At 31.8% G+C, this 16,684-nt stretch overlaps 1 protein-coding gene across 1 annotated transcript; it reads left to right on the top strand.

The window, feature by feature from the left end:
- Nucleotides 1-1,621: 1,621 nt before the first annotated feature.
- On the top strand, nt 1,622-15,211 carry TRIADDRAFT_56355 (uncharacterized protein; the record flags this gene model as incomplete). The annotated part of the gene is made up of 35 exons (XM_002112785.1): nt 1,622-1,757; nt 2,210-2,301; nt 2,459-2,556; nt 2,764-2,916; nt 3,004-3,232; nt 3,500-3,600; nt 4,201-4,588; nt 4,875-4,997; nt 5,731-5,786; nt 5,964-6,062; nt 6,189-6,327; nt 6,450-6,680; nt 6,798-6,925; nt 7,025-7,088; nt 7,437-7,564; nt 7,660-7,895; nt 8,169-8,362; nt 8,540-8,661; nt 8,771-8,821; nt 8,921-9,104; nt 9,261-9,287; nt 9,496-9,583; nt 9,674-9,942; nt 10,047-10,150; nt 10,798-10,835; nt 11,071-12,486; nt 12,567-12,671; nt 13,339-13,460; nt 13,574-13,628; nt 13,701-13,762; nt 13,999-14,140; nt 14,232-14,305; nt 14,436-14,517; nt 14,653-14,731; nt 14,935-15,211. 35 exons carry the CDS (start codon nt 1,622-1,624, stop codon nt 15,209-15,211), a joined length of 5,892 nt encoding a protein of 1,963 aa, XP_002112821.1.
- Nucleotides 15,212-16,684: the final 1,473 nt, after the last annotated feature.

The following is a 16,684-nucleotide window of genomic DNA, read 5'->3' as shown; positions in this document are numbered from 1 at the left end:
CTGTTATAACAAAATTTTTATGCATTCCGTTTTCACAAAAATCCTACATACAGTATTAGCCCGTCCACCCTCTGTACTGTACAGATAGTTGTGATTTTAGCGCACCTTTAAAAAGTACTCTGATTCGAACTGGTTCACGCTGTATAGTATTGTAAGCTACAGTATAAAGTACTGTGAGCTGTACTGTACACTGGTACTGTACTGTATGGCCATTGGCCAAACGGAAGCGGATTGATTCTGTACTGTACTGTGCTGTCCGAAAACCTGGATGTCCGAAACAGAGAAACGACAGATTTCTGTTGCTATTAGTAACCACTAACTAGATGCTTACCAGGTGTAGAATCCAGAAAAGTTAAATTATATTATGTTATTATCGCGCTTAAGTGTAAAGTCTTTACTTGTTACTACGCTGCATTTTGTTATTGTACATATATACAGTATACGTGTATCGATATGTTACGGTCAAAAGCGTAAAGTAGTTTACGTACCGAGGCGTTGGTATAGTAAGAGAAGTACTGCTAGCATCTAAACCTTATAAAATACTGTGCGTATATCGCACCTTTATCATCTGCTTACTCGTACATAAATTGATATAATTGAGGTACGCATTCTTGTACGAATATTACGCCATTGGTTTATCTTTACAACCATTAACGTACTTCATATTATAATATAGTGATGCTACAGTAACAAAATTGGCTATCAGAGGAGTAAGACTTGAATCATTTACCGGTTTACTATCCAAGACATCAAGCATACGTACAGTAAGCTTATAAACATGCTTACATCAATCAATCAAAATCAATCAAGTTTGTTTGAATTTAGCAGTTCATAAGATTGCATGACTTTCTAAAACTTTCTAATAGCTTATAGGATTTCATACTAAAAAGGAAGCAATATCCAATTCTTTAAAGTTGCAAGAATTGTAAATTGTGACTAGCGGTTTTGGTAATGAATCGTTTAGATACTTCAATAACAGATTCAATACGTCAACGGTAAAAGGTGCAACTTTATCTATCTTGAACTAATGTGAGTATTGCACTACAGCTTACTTAATAGCAGAATTAATGTATTAGGCATATTTTTGTAGTGATAGTAATTATGACACATTATATATCTGTCCGAATTATCTAATACGTACAGTACATAAGAATATATCTTTATTGCCGGCACACCATAGTAATTGTAAAGTGATGTATGGCAACATGTTTTACGCGTAATGCTAAAACACGAATTCCAGCTAATGGGCTATATTGACCGGCAATTTGTCACAACCTTAATATGTAATCAAATCCCGTCTTTATCATAAATAATATCATAAACTAACATTTCAATCGAAACGATCGCCTCTTTATAAATATTATTCCACAGCAATAAAACTCAAAGAGTAATACTGTAGTAACGAAGGATATCATAGTTACTGATTCATATCATTTTGTAATTCTTAACTCTGAAGTTGCGGTAGAAGTTTTAATTAGATTTCAAGCTTTAAAGAGTTCGGACATTTACTTATCTAAACTTCATCTTTATTTATTAGTCGATCTGGTCATTAATAACACTAACAGTTATCTATCACCTGACCATATCTACTTCTATCTCTATAGATTACTCATTCTAAACAATGGCACTCAATTCAGATATTAGCAAGACCTCCATGCGCTTTAGGCGATGGGGAATCGAATCTACCAGAACAGATTGGCTTACTGATGCTTGTATACAATGCTCTTCGTTAGTATGGCTAAAGGTAATAAATAGAGGTTATATCAGTGTGTCAATCCTAGCGATATTTTATACACCCTAGTAAAAATTATTTTGTAATAGATAAGGCAAATCATTTACGAACTTATTTATACATTATAAGTGTAATACATACAGGGTAGCTGTTTTTACTGTACAATGTATGAAATGTGATAGCTATCAAAGTAATAATGCTATCAGTAAAACTGAGAATTTTGAAATTATTATTTGTTATCAGCGTCATGGCTTATCGGTTAAGAAACTAACCATGGAGCAGATTCTTCCAACAATCGGATTTAAACATGTTGATGGCAAGTTATATTAATTTTCACTTTATAAATCTATTATTTCACTGTGTATTACCTCCATTTGAAGATATAAGACAGAAAATTATTAATTCAGTTGATTAATTGGCATGCCAATAAATATAAATTTCCCTGACGTCCCTATATTCTTTTATCTTTCATTTTAGATTATGTTGATGCTCTTAAAAAGCCGATACGTTCAAAATACTCTCAGGGGCTATTCGTCCAATATCCTAGTAAAAATGGCATCATATATAATGTAAGCGATTGCTTTGTCTTTCTATTACAATATAAGACTGTGCGCAATGTATCTACAGTAATGAGATCGCTTCGACTAGATTTTTGATTTGCATTTATTTCAATATTATAGAAATATTTTCTCAGCAACTTACATATTTTAATATTATATAACTTAGATTTCTGCAAGTCTGCAAAAGCTACAATCCGTAGAGAAGGTAATTCTTAAGGTGGTCAACTTATTTAAGCAGCGACTAGAATGGCTAACTTCAGGAAGGTAAAAAACAACTTCGACTTGTTCGAATAATTTGATGTGCCATGCTGACACTAGTTTGGCTTAACAGATGATATATATTTTACAAAATATCCTGACTAAGAGTCATATTTCTTAATTAAAAATTTTTAATTGGATTAGTAAATAAGACAGGATTAACAGAATGAAACGTAATAATACTATGTAATGATTCTAATGCCTCATTTTCAGTCGCTGTATATTTGGAGTAATTCATGAAAGTCGTATTATAATCATTATTGATGGAAATGCGGAGATTGCAGACGAATTTGATGACGTTAAAGCTTTAATTGAATTAGTTGTCCACGAACAGCTTACGCATGTAACTAAATATAATATCATCAGGTAAGTTGCGCATTTCATCATACAAATACATCTCACACTATTACCATCAGAAAGTATTTTGATACCTTTTAATAAAATCCTATAAAGGAGTTCCGATATGGTTCAGTGCTGGCAGCAATCAGTTCTTGAAGTCAATGCTTCATCAATCGAACAATCACTAGAATGGATTCGGAAGATGCCACACAATCCTAGTACAACACCTACCAGTACAGCTGAAGCCATTCTTACCGCATTATCAGACGATCAGCTGGAAGCTATTTACTTGGTAGCTTTTAATAAATCTTACGATGCCGCTAAAGAGATACTGAAAACGAAGGTAAGAATCATATCGATCTATAAATAAAAGACAGATTTAATTGAAGGACTTGCCATAATACGTTTTAATGCAGAGTATCAACGTACCCTTAAATTAGCAATATGAAATAGTTACCTTTAGACTCGACTATCTTGAATTGTTAGTTACGGTCAAATTAAGAATAGTTTTATAAATTTAAGAATTGTTCATCTTTTATGGTTATGAAGATGAGAGCTTGCAAGATTCGGGTGTAACTGTTGAAATTGAAATGATTTATTTTATTTTTAGATATCAAACCGTGGTAAACCAATACATGTTGTGGCATATAATTGTCACGATACAGAATCTGTTAAATTCTATAAAGAATTTGCAGCATCTATGTCTGGAAAGTAAGTTAGCTACAAGTATTAGTAGTCCTATCAAACTACGAATTAACGTACGTCGTAAAATTACACTCTTCTACAACTTTACCAAAATATAATTGTGTGTAAACAATCAAACAGTGAAATTAATTCCTAACTGGTTTATTAGATTTTCTGATGTCGTATCCCTATAGTTGGTTAATAATTTAGCATATTTTAGTTGTTAAAGTGATGGAAAAAGTAATGTCGTACTTACTATTTTTGATGGCATCATTTCCTTATGACAATATCCCGTTCTGTTAATACAAAATTTTTAAACAAAACTTATTCTTATTTCTTGTAGTAGTTAAGCTAGTATAAAGTCAATTTAAAGTCCTGGTGAATTTGTATCAATAACTTATTGATTGACACAGTTAATGTAACATTTAAATAGAAAAGTTAGTTTAGATGCAGAAGGAGCTACTTCTTTACTTCTCACTATGAATAATGAGCTTTCATGCTATTGTTATAAAATTTGACTAGTTGTGTTAACATTATTGTCTATTGTTTAATATAAAACAGCGATTGAAGGTTTTATGAAAGATAGAAACCTTCGTTAGCTAACTAACCAACGAATATTTTTCAAAGCTTTCACAATTTTCTAGACTGTGATAGAAGCTTCGACAGTTTAATGGAATCGCTATCATTAAGGCAAAGAAGGCAGTCTAATCAGAGCGATTCTTCGATAAAATCGACCCGAAACCCACTCTATAATCGTGAACCCAATGGAAATAGAAAAGATATGGAAATTCGCGAAGATATACTAGTAATTTGGGAAGAACTGGAACAAGCACGTCATGTTTTGGCTGAGATTCAAGCCTTGCAACATGAAGTCAAGGATCCTAAAATAATGACTCGCTTGATGTCTGACCAAAAAGTCGATGATAACCAAAACGTTCCTGTTAAGCTAATTGAAACTAACTCTGAGCAACAATGCGACGATGAAGATGTAATTAGTTCAGTTGAATATCTCAAGGTTAGTGCACCTAGCAATCTTTACTAAATGTCAAATTTTGTAAAGTTATATGAAGACAAAACGGTAGCTATGTTGCAAAGATAAAATAATTGCGTCATATATAGACTACATATATCTACGCGTATGCTTATTTCGTATATTATTGATGCGATTTACAACTGTAACATTTATTGAAACGTTTAAATTATAAAACTTGAAGTGGACGAATGTGAATGTTATTCCTAAATACATGAAACTTACAAACTTATTATATCATTTATATCATTTCTGTTATTGAACTTTTTAGAGACAAGGATTAGTGATTAAAGGACTCTCATTTTACGATTTTCTATCGAAAGTCGCTTTTAAGCATTGTGATGGAGTAGAAAATATTCAAAAACCACCGGAAGAAGAAGGCTCGGGTGACGCGGTAAATTATACAAATAATCCTTCGTGCTATTTGATTAATGACTTGACTGTGCCTCTCACTATTCTGTATTTAATTTTATTTACTACTTATAATGCACCCATGTCCATCCAACATATGAATTTATTCATTGCGTTAATAATTCATTTAGTCACGAATAGGGTGATAGTTGCCTTTAAAAAATTAAAAGCGCAACGCAAAAACGAAATTCATTACTTTAAAGGCTTTTTCTTTACTATACAATGAAGTCCTTATTCTAGTCCATAAACGTCTTGATACTTTTATTCGTAATCGCTTATTTGGATTACTTTGTTTGTCTTCAAGAAAAGATACTGATACCAACGTTAGGATACGTCGCTATTCGATATAATCGATTGCTCTGTTTTAGAATTTTAGATATTACACGCTAATAGTTTTTCCATATAACTAAAAACTCTCATAGCCAACTTATATCGCACAGTCAGAGCTTCATTGCATGAAATAAGACATGTCCATTAGGCTGAAATTCTACAGGAAACAAACTGATCTTTTTGATATAATTATATTAATCCTACGGTAACATTGCTCTTGATAGATATCTTACTTTGAAAAATTGACAGCCTTTTAGATAGAGCAGTATATCGCAGCATATGAATACTTGAATAGTTAAATGAATAGACTAGAACATTTATTATCGTAACTCAACAATCAGTATTGAAATTAACTCAAACATCCGTAATTCATTTATAATTAATAGGTTAAAAGTCCGAAACTTATTAACGCAAAGTACTGCGACAGATTTGTTCACGTGAGGTAGGTATAACTTTTTACTTAGACATTAGCTTTCATCGAAGTAACTCTTAAGAAAGTTACAAAATTCGAGCTAAGTTAGTACTCCAAATGAGTATTGTACCATCAAGCTATGATTAAAATTTAAGTTATTTCTTCAACACAAAGGAATATTAATTTCTCACTGAAATATTTCTTTAGATGGAAAGATGGAACCATTGTTCATGTACACGTTAGTGGTGATATCTATAGAGAATATGAAAGAAAAATGAGAGCAGCTCTGAAAATGTATAATACAAGGTAAAACAAAATACTATCACAGTAGATATACTGCACAAATACTTCTGAATATATCCGCTTGACGTTTAATTAGCGTAACTATTTCAATTAAATAGTAAAAATGAGGATTACATTCTGTAATTTTAGAATTGACTGGCTTTTACGTGGAAGTCGAGAACTCTTTGGAACGATTATTGAAGATCAAATTACAATTCTTGTGGATACATCGTCTTCTATGAGACCAAGAATATCCTTAGTCAAAGATAAGTTACACTTATTATTGCAGGTAATTTTGTAGCCGTTATTAGCGCAGTCTCGAAAAATTCAGTCAGAATATTAATTAACATTATCGTCTTATTTAAATTTGTCGAATTTGAAAAGTATTAATGCTGTTTTACTACCTTTTAGGAGCAATTAATCAAAAAGAAGAAATTTAATATTATTAAATTTAGTACTAATGCTGCCGCGTGGAGAGATAATATGGCTGATGTGACTGACCAAAATCTATTAAATGCATGGCAGTGGATTAAAGGCTTGGCTATTGGTGGAAGTACCAATACATTAGCTGCACTAAAGTTAGCTTTAGGTGATCCTGGTGTGCAAGGCATCTATTTATTGACGGATGGACGACCCGATCAGGTAGAATTCATAAGAGTATTTGTGGAAATAGCAACTACAATCTAATATTAATAACATAAAAATTCAATCTAATCCCTAATAATTAATATTTCATCTATTCTAATTTTAATATTTTAGCCTCCAGATACAGTCTTATCTCAAATTCAGTTATACAAACCAATTCCAGTACATACAATTTCCTTTAATTGTAATGACTCTGACGCCAATGAATTCTTGTCTAAATTGGCTTACGAAACTGGCGGAAGGTAGGACTTGATTACGAGATATAAATGTACATAAAAAATTTATCTTTTCACTATATAGATTCAGTAATTATTTCCGACATGACTTTATCATTCATGTAGATTCCATTACTATACCCTTGATGGCGAAGTTCGAGTAGATGAATCTGGGCTGAAGAGCTATGAGGTAAAGTAAACCGCTTACATGTTAATGTTTTGAACAGCTTATAACCGAAAATGTTTTTCAAGAAGTTTTTATGAAAGTACGGATATAGGATTATAACAGCAAGTTATCAAAAGTCCGTAACCATTAATTTTATCCTAACCTAAAGTTGATTTTAAATATAACGTTGCTCCCTTAAAGTATGCGGCTATGAATTTAAAAGTATAAGTGTAAACTGCAATTTCAACTCAAAGTTACAATGAACTGTACAACTATAAACAAGGATGAACTAGTATACCTCCAAATAATATCTCTAAGTACTGCTATATTAACTAAATAACCCTAAGAATATTCATTCCAATAATATTATAGAGTCAGGATACAAGTCTTCTTCGTAAAGAGATTCAAGCTGGGGAACAATATCTTGCAAGATTAACACGAATTCGAAATGAATGTATTCAGTTAGAATGGAATAATAAGCACAAAAGTAGGATGACAAGGTACCATGCATATACTTATATGTCTTGTTTCAAAATTTAGATGTTGCAGTAGTGATGAAATGCTTTAACTTTCTATTCTGATTTCATTTATACAGTAGTAGACCAGCCTCAGCTGAGAATGACCATAACACATCATCAACGCAAAAGCAGACAAGTAAAAGGAATTTACGCAATATTGTTAAGGAAAGTTCGACTGAAATTACTCAAACAAGAACTAGCAAATTACGCGCCCAATACAGTATAGACCGTGCAAACAAGGAGGATAGTGATTGGATTCTTCCAGAAAGTAGGCAAATGTTAAATGCGCAACGGGAAAAATTACGAGATAATGGTATGATATCCACTATTCATTCTATACATTTATTCATTCTATACATTTCTCACTATTTATAATAATTTTTTCCTGAATGGTCTCATTCCATAGAACGTAGAATGCATGGTTACAGAAACAATAAACGAAGATCTAGGTTATTAAATAAGTTAATTTTTTCAATTATTTTTGCAAGTCAACTTACTCGTTTTTGTACTGTGATTCTATTTTTTCTCTATTTAGTGCATCTACTTTGACAGTATCACAGTAAGTTCTAGATATTTATTTCCATAGGATCAATTAGCGTTCGTGGGATGGAATTATACATGACTAACATGAGTTTCTTTCTCTTTAGATGGATTTCCAAGTACGGTTTGGTAGCTAAGAAATTAACTATAATCGATGCACTAGCTCCTAGTGTCATTCGGCATAATCCAAAACATATTCCTATAATTAATAAAGATGTCATGTCAAAGGTCTTCGATGAGGTGCGTAGGGAACTTTCTCAGTTAGTATACGCGTATTTAAATATTGCTTACTAACCCAAATGGGTTTATTAATGTTATTTTGGAGCTTTCGAGTACATGTTACATCTGTTGGTATGCTCCCTAATCTACTGTAATTAGTTTCACATTCATAGTTGGTAACCATATTCTTTTTAACAGGTTATGACCGTTTTCCATGCAAATCCTGTTAAGCCAAATGAGCTAAAATTAATAAACCCACTTGGTGTTGATTTGGATGGTTATGAAAAAAGATTATTAAATGCTATTGATCTATATGAAAGGTAAAATAATTTACTTAATTTAGGGTACCGCTAAAAAATTCATTTTAGAAATTTTTATTTTTAAACGATACTTATAGTTCCTGAAATTATTGTATTATATTTACTATAGAAAATTAAATGGATTGGTTTGGGAAGCGATTGATGATACTGAGAGATCAAAGTAATGAAATATATAAATATTAAATTGGAAGAATTTTGATTATTTTATTAGTAGTACCGTATTAAGATGTAGTCTAAAAAATGTTTTTAAAATGGATAGCTACCAGGATTATCATTCTGATGATCCACCAAGTTTTGGTGAATATCGTGAATCCATGATGGTAGCTCTGCAAAGATTAGAATTTCCTGTCAGTCTGGAAGATATTGAATTACTTGAAGAAGAAATTAGACAGGCTAACATTTATCTACAACAAGCTAAAGATTTAAAATTAATTGCTGCAAAGGTTGTTACCTTTAATGTTTTAGTAACAAAATTTTAATTTTAATAATTATAATTAGTTAACCTGTTTTTACTTTATTGTAATTCAGTAATATTTTATAGGTTCATTTTTCGTATTCTAAATCAATTTTTCTTTAAAATCTTACGTAATTTAATACAGAATTCGAAATCTAAGGATCATGATCAGGTAAATGTTATCATTAACGATAGCTTTAATTCTAAATTGAGAATATTATTAACATATGCGCATATTGATATCTACTTTCAGCAGAATATACGCCCTTATAAGGCACCGAAACTGGTAAACTCATCAAGCATTAATCTAGATTAGCAAATTTAGAACATTTTTATTTCTTATCTTTTACGTAAGCCATGCAATGTTCCTTAATGTTTAGAACACAAAGCGTCCAGTTAAAGTTAGCGCAATGGTTAAAGGGCAAAGAGTAGTAGCAAGAAGTAGTTCTGATGGATTTTATTATGCAGGTAATTAGTACATACAGTACAAGTCTCCAACTTTATAATTCTCCGTATTGCAAATTAGAATAAGTCAATCTCTATTCGTGTTATATACAGGCACTGTTATTCAGTCATCGAGTATAAGAAGAGCAGAAATTGAATTCGATAACCTTGATATACAAGTTATTCCAACACGTTTTATTATTTCTGTTGGTGGAGCTCAGCCAAATCCATTCTTACAAATTAGTGATTATGTTTTAGTACGAACCTTGGCACCCGATCAACAGCGATATAGGTATATTCCAGGCATTGTACAAAGTATCCCCAATAAAGAACTTCCTAACGAAATGCGATATTACGCAGTGGTAGCCTACAATGGTAGAAAGGTACGTAATAAAATTAAATATATATACTAATTGAATACGATGTTTATCCTACATTAAATTCCAAAAATTTAAACAGTTAAACAATGCTTTTGCTCATATTGTAGTTGGCTGGTCCTCGAAACGCCTTAATTAAGATAGCAAAATCTCGTTATGCTTTTACATGCCGTTACATTACCGGATTTGAATCATCTAGTAAATGGCAGTCTAGGTAAGTTCAGGAAGATAACTTGTCAATTAACCGCAAATTGAAATCTTCAATACTAGGACAGCAGACAGAGTTCAAAGTATTTGATGTGATATTTACTAGTAGTATTATGATTTATCTAAGTAGGCTGTATTTTGAAAGTATTATAGCGTAAGAATCTGTTATAATACTGCGCTTAAATACATCGATAACTTGATAGTTAATACCCAAGTTGTAGAATACCGAATCTATATTATATATGAACAAAACTATCTCATCGTAAACTTTAAAACAGTCAACAAGCATAATTATAAAATTTCTAAAGATGTACGGTATATTAACTTATATGATTAGGATTCTACACTATACTTGTATAACCTTTGATACGCTTTGATTCACCTTATCGTAATAGTTATATTTGTAGTAGCATATGTAAAATTCATTATTACGGTGAGAGTCTACAATGGCTACACAGAACTTTATAGTAAACCAAAGATTTAAAATATACTCTACTGGCTATTGGTTTTTTGGAATCAATTATTTTACTTTGTTATTGAGATTTACAGCCGTAATTGAAAATCATAAGTATCTATATGACTTAGCATCAACTGAAAATATAATTTTACGGCCTTTTATTTATCAGTAATTTAATTTTACTATTTTGCTATTAGTGGCGGAGGACGTGATGCTTTATCTGAATGGAAAACTGGTAAATATGCACTTTAATTGTATTATAGTAAAATTTGTTAATGATACTCTTGAAGCCATAATCGAGAAATATCAGTTTGTTTTGATCTGAATTATTCCATATTTAACTTATTCTCATTTTATGAGTCACATTACCATATCCCGATGATTATCAGAAATGCAATAATTTGTCAGCCGTTTCTGAAATCATATATCGTTCAAAAGTACTCGTACATAAACTTTCTACTGCATTACAGACTCAATAGCAATATCGGGAGCCGATCATGATGAAAATATTCCTCACAATCATGATGACAACGCTGATGAGGGAAGAACATCTGCTAATGATAAATCTAGCAGCTCCGCAAGCTCATCACGAACTGGAAGTCTTTCTTCAAGCAATTCGAGTAATTCAGGAAGAAAAAGCAGCTCAGTAAAAAATTTATCGGATCCTCAGCATCATTCTGTAAATAGAGACGGCAGTGAATCCGATTCCAGTTCTTCTACAAGTGATGCATCATCGCTTGTTAATCTTGCAGAAAACGAAAAATCAAATACTAAAGATGATGACAACAATCTGACAGATATTTATAATGAATCTAGAAATCATTCTCCTTATATTCAGTCTTTCGAGTCGAAGTTGGACGATTTCCAAAACCGAATACAACAGCAAGAGATAGTCTATATGGAGAAGTTAGAAGCATTTATTGAACAAAGTAAAGTAGCAAAAAATGATCAACTGCAGGAAAAGTTGGTTGAAAATCAAAACAAACAAATCGAATTGCAGCAACAACTTCAAGAGCATCAAAACCGATTACTAGATGAACAGCAGAAATTTCAACAGCGATATAATGAACTATATAATCTGCAGCGCCAGCAATTAGAACACACAAATATTGCTAGTGTTCAACGTGATGCAGCTGCAACTAGTCATATTGTTGTTAAAGATACTGAAACTCAAACACCAAGGGATAATCATCATGGTAACACTGATCAGCTGAATGATAGCTTCTTTAATCTTTCTACGCAATTTAACGATGCGAATCAAGCACATCAACTAAAGAATAATCATAGGGATGAATACCAGATGCAGCAGGGTGACAAACAAGATGATGTACGCGATGGTAGCATAGATTCTAGTAGAGGTGGATTAGAGAACAAGTTAGCCCAGAATTCGACTTATACTGTACATGATGGACAAGGAAATCAATGTTTTGAACATAATAACAATATATCTAGGCAGAATGAATCCAATCATGATGATATAAATACTACCGATAATCGATTCGACCATCAACAGAAATCAGACGAGAATGACCAATTTAAATCAGATCATAATGTGAATTTATCGCAAGATCAAGATTTCTTTCAAGATCAACAGCATTTAGATGGAGATCAGTCCGAGCCAGATCAGCAAAATAAAGCGCTTGACGATCAGGATAGTCACCATAATGATACTATTGAATCCGCACATTCTGATAACGAAAGTTTGAAAGGGTGGATAGGAGCCCCTAGACATGGCAGTGGACAATCACTAAAGGTAGACGGTCAGGATGTTGATGAACCAGGCAATACCTTAGAAGAAACCTCATTTAAAGATGCCGACATTGTTATAATGGATCATGAAGAGCCTGCACTTATTGTACATGAAAATGGCCGTGGTTTCCTTTTATGTAAGATTGTTTCTATTAGCTGAAAATAATATCTATTTGTATTAAAACTATCATACTATATAAAATAAATGTTGTTTTAGCTCGTAAACCACCAACCGAAGTCATGAAACCGTTCGGTAAATCGATACTAAAGTCAGGAGAGGAAGTTCTTTCAAGATGGTCGGAAGAAGGATGGTATTATAGAGGTAATAGTGCTTAACTCTCTATGTGCGATAATTTAGAAAATGTTAGCACTCTGCTCAACTTTGCTATTATCGTAGTATATCTGCTGGAGTATTTTGCAAATAATTTTAGCTAAAATACGAATTTTCTGTCATCAATAAGTATTTGTGTACGTAAGTGTGCAAATGCTTAATTCATATTTACCATACATTTTTATTCCAATGTTACAAGTTTGTTGTTGCTGCGATATTATCATTGCTTACGAGAAGTAAAGGAGATTGTGTGAATCTAGAAAGAAACCCATTATTCAGTATCTAAAGCAGTTTTATGCCTCATGTTAACATAAGAAATCTTACTATTGTTAAGTTATATCATAATATATTGTTAGTGACACTTTATCGATACAATATGGTGAAGGCAGATTATAAGTAGTTAGGGACTACAAAATTGCACTTATTGTCATTTATTTTACTATATCTGTATAATATACAGTGTATATGTAGGGTGTTATGGTAATTCTAACACTATCATGAAAAACTCACTGGATCATGATATAATAAGACATCCAGTATTTATATAAAGCAACATTATGCATTTTTAGCAATAGCTAAACTTAATTCATTTTTTTATTCCAATTATATGAATTTATCTCTTTACCGGAATTTAAAGTATTGTTAATACTTTTATTAGGTACCATACTGCAATACTTAGAAAATGGTCACTACGTTGTACAAGACGAATTTGGTGATACTGAAGTTATAAGTAGAATAGACATTATATCAGATGATGATGATGATGAAAGACAACTAAAGGTATCGAAGTGTTGATATTTGCAAAATTAGAATTCTATACTGCCAACGTCTATATATGAATGTATATATGAATGCACTTGTATGTGTAAATACTGTATGACTCTTGCTGACAGACAGGAGATGCTATCATTGGTTTACATCCAAGCTACAATAGTAGTTATGCTCCAGGTAAGTTGAGAGCCTTATCAGAGTCCTATAGGATTTATGATCAAATTAAGGGTTGTATCCTTTTATATTTAGGTGTTATTCTCGCAGTTGCCGTTGACTACTCAGTACACGTTCGATTCTATGACTTGAAAGAGGTAATTATTTTACTAAACTATCTTGATTATATATCTTTATGCTAAAAGTTGGATAAACATTTGTAAGCATAGACTATTAATAATATCAAGATCACATGTACAATATATTGATCGTGATTCTTTGGGATGCCTTGAAATACAGTATTCTTCCTAAAGAAATATCTGACAAAGCCTATCGAATTATACGAGTAGATATACAAGCATTGATTCTTTACTTACATTGCACGATTCTGTAGGCTCATTTACCTCGTGAAGAAGTCTATTATATTAGTAATGGTGTCTTCGAAAGGGATGTTGCCTATATTCAAGAAAAAGAGGATCAGTGGATCAATCGACCGGTAGTTGCAAGGAATGATAAAGATGGCTACTACCACCTAGGTTAGCATTTTCTCACCTTTTATCTACTGACGAGAAGGTAGGTGATTTGAACTAGCATTTGTTTTAATTTTGTAAAAATTGCGTTATTTAGGGAGGGTTCACGCCAAAGCAAGCTTAGGTCGACAATATTTAATACAATGGGCAGAAGAAGGATTTTCTGTCCAGGTAAAATAAAATTATTTATCCTGTCTGATGTTTTCGTTATAGATAATATAGAGAAGTAGCATGCTAATTGTAATAGCTAACTAAAGACTACTACTAGTATACAACTCTGAACGAATCAATTCCTTTATAGAGTGCACATGCAATATTTGGCGAACTTTCTAAGAAATGCAAGTTGAATGTAGGTGATTATGTTTTGGCAATCGTCGATCCAGGTAAATTGAAGTATATGACACTTTTTTATATTAGACTACAGAGATTAAAATTAAATTAAATTATTATATTAATGTCTTAATTTCCTAAGAAAAATAAAAATTATTATTATTAACGTATCCATATTGACATTACAGTGGAGATCATGTATTTACCCGGACAAGTAGTGAAACGTATTGGAAAAGTTTTAGTTGTTGCCTTTTGCAATGATGAAATGTAAGTATATTGAAAAACTCGATTTGGGGAACTTATTGCTTTAATGGCATAAGTATTGCATATGCTAAGCAACTAAATCTTAAAACATTAAATAAATGTACTTTGTATTACCTTTACCCAGAAGCAAAATTATTTTTCAATTTTTTATGGTCAATTTACTAATTAATCTATTAACAATATTTAAACTTACTCGAACTTTGTAGAAGAGACGATGTTGAAGAAGATAAATGCTTTCCATTATCTAGTAATTACTACGAAGAAGCAGCTGTACATTTTAAGAGCGTATCTAATAAGCAAAAACATAGCGAGAAAAAAAGTACTCGTTTCGAAGATAAACAAGCAAATGAAATTGTAGAATCGGGTAGTTCTTCTGATTCAAGCGATGATAAAAGGTATACCTATTTTGCTAGGCAAAGTTTTCGCACATCAGAAAGAGCGATAAGTAGCCGCGGTGATGGTTTCAATACCTATATGTTTTAATTGGATTATAAATTCTAGTTTTGGATAATTTTAATGTATTAATATTTTAATAAAATTGAAATTTTTTGCGATTGTTATACAACTCGTATCTAAGGCAGTATATCGACAATACAAGATGACTACATATTTACAAATGAAGGACTGTATAGGTGTTATCTGTAGTTTATAAATACGTTTTGTAAGAGATCTTTACTTGACTCCCATCTGTTATCAAAAATAGTTGCTTGTAAAATAAATTGAAAATTATTGATCACATCTTAATCCGCATTTTCGATTAAAGTTATTCGCATTATCTGTATGTCAGCCACCTTATCTTTTAGGCACACCTATAGTACTGATTCTAAGACAACCAATATATTAACATTATCATTTTGATATGATACAATAAATCACTAGATTTTATTTGTTATACCTTGGAAATTAATGTTTAAAAAATCTTGGAAGTAACGCTATCCAATAATATTTATCTTATATCGCTACAAAGATAGTTTCTGTGGTAGCGATGTAAGATATATTTATTATCAACTCGTTATCGGGCATGATTATTGCTAACGTCTTAAGCTTTACGTGACGGTTGCCGATGATCAAATTGGATTCTCACAACCAATATTCTCCACTAGCGTGTAACAAAAAAAATATCAATAGTAGTTTATGCTGGAGTAATAAATATACGACATCTACGATCTAGGCTCCTTTAAAATGTTCTAACGACATCACGAGAACGCTTACTTATGCGCGTATTCTATCGTACATTCTTAGTACATGCAATATATATTCATAAGGTAAATCTGTAAATTGATAGTTGTTATTAATATTCGGAAAGCTAAAAGTCTGCAAACACTTACAGGTAATACGAATATGTTATTTGGCCTAAAGTAGCTAATTTTTAAATCGCAAAACTTCGATTCACTTCTGCATGTATTTACAATAAATTGGCCAATTAATGCTATACATAGTAGCTACATTTTAAAACTTTAGTTCTTAATGTATAGTAATTCTATATACCCATACTTTTAAAGTAAAAACGTCCAACTACAGTATATCGTAAATTGTCGACAACTGGATGTTGATTTTAGTAACAGTCATAAGGATTTATAGAAAAGTTTTATCGTAGTAAGATTGTTTTCTCATTGCATATTAGAGCATTACCGTTACATTTTTGCTCGCGACACTAGTTCAATCACACTAGACAAAGTTAGACACTGCAAAGTATCCCGAAAGCGCACAGCCCGCTTTTTATTGTGAGTTGCCTTCCCACAGGTGATATACGCCTATACACTATACAGTACACGCGTATATATTATATATACTGTATATTATACATATTTTAGGCAACTATGCCGTTTATCTGCCGCAATTCCTTAACGTTTATAAATCTGTTATGTATAGCAATTACTTTGAAATTTAAAGTCTGTCTGGTTACGAACAAAATCGCATCTTCTGTTGTGAGGTTTTGTATAGAATCATTCCGAG

Source organism: Trichoplax adhaerens, genomic scaffold, assembly GCF_000150275.1.
Source record: "Trichoplax adhaerens TRIADscaffold_5 genomic scaffold, whole genome shotgun sequence".
In the NCBI taxonomy this organism is placed as follows: domain Eukaryota; kingdom Metazoa; phylum Placozoa; class Uniplacotomia; order Trichoplacea; family Trichoplacidae; genus Trichoplax; species Trichoplax adhaerens.
This window is presented reverse-complemented; position numbering and strand designations above follow the sequence as displayed.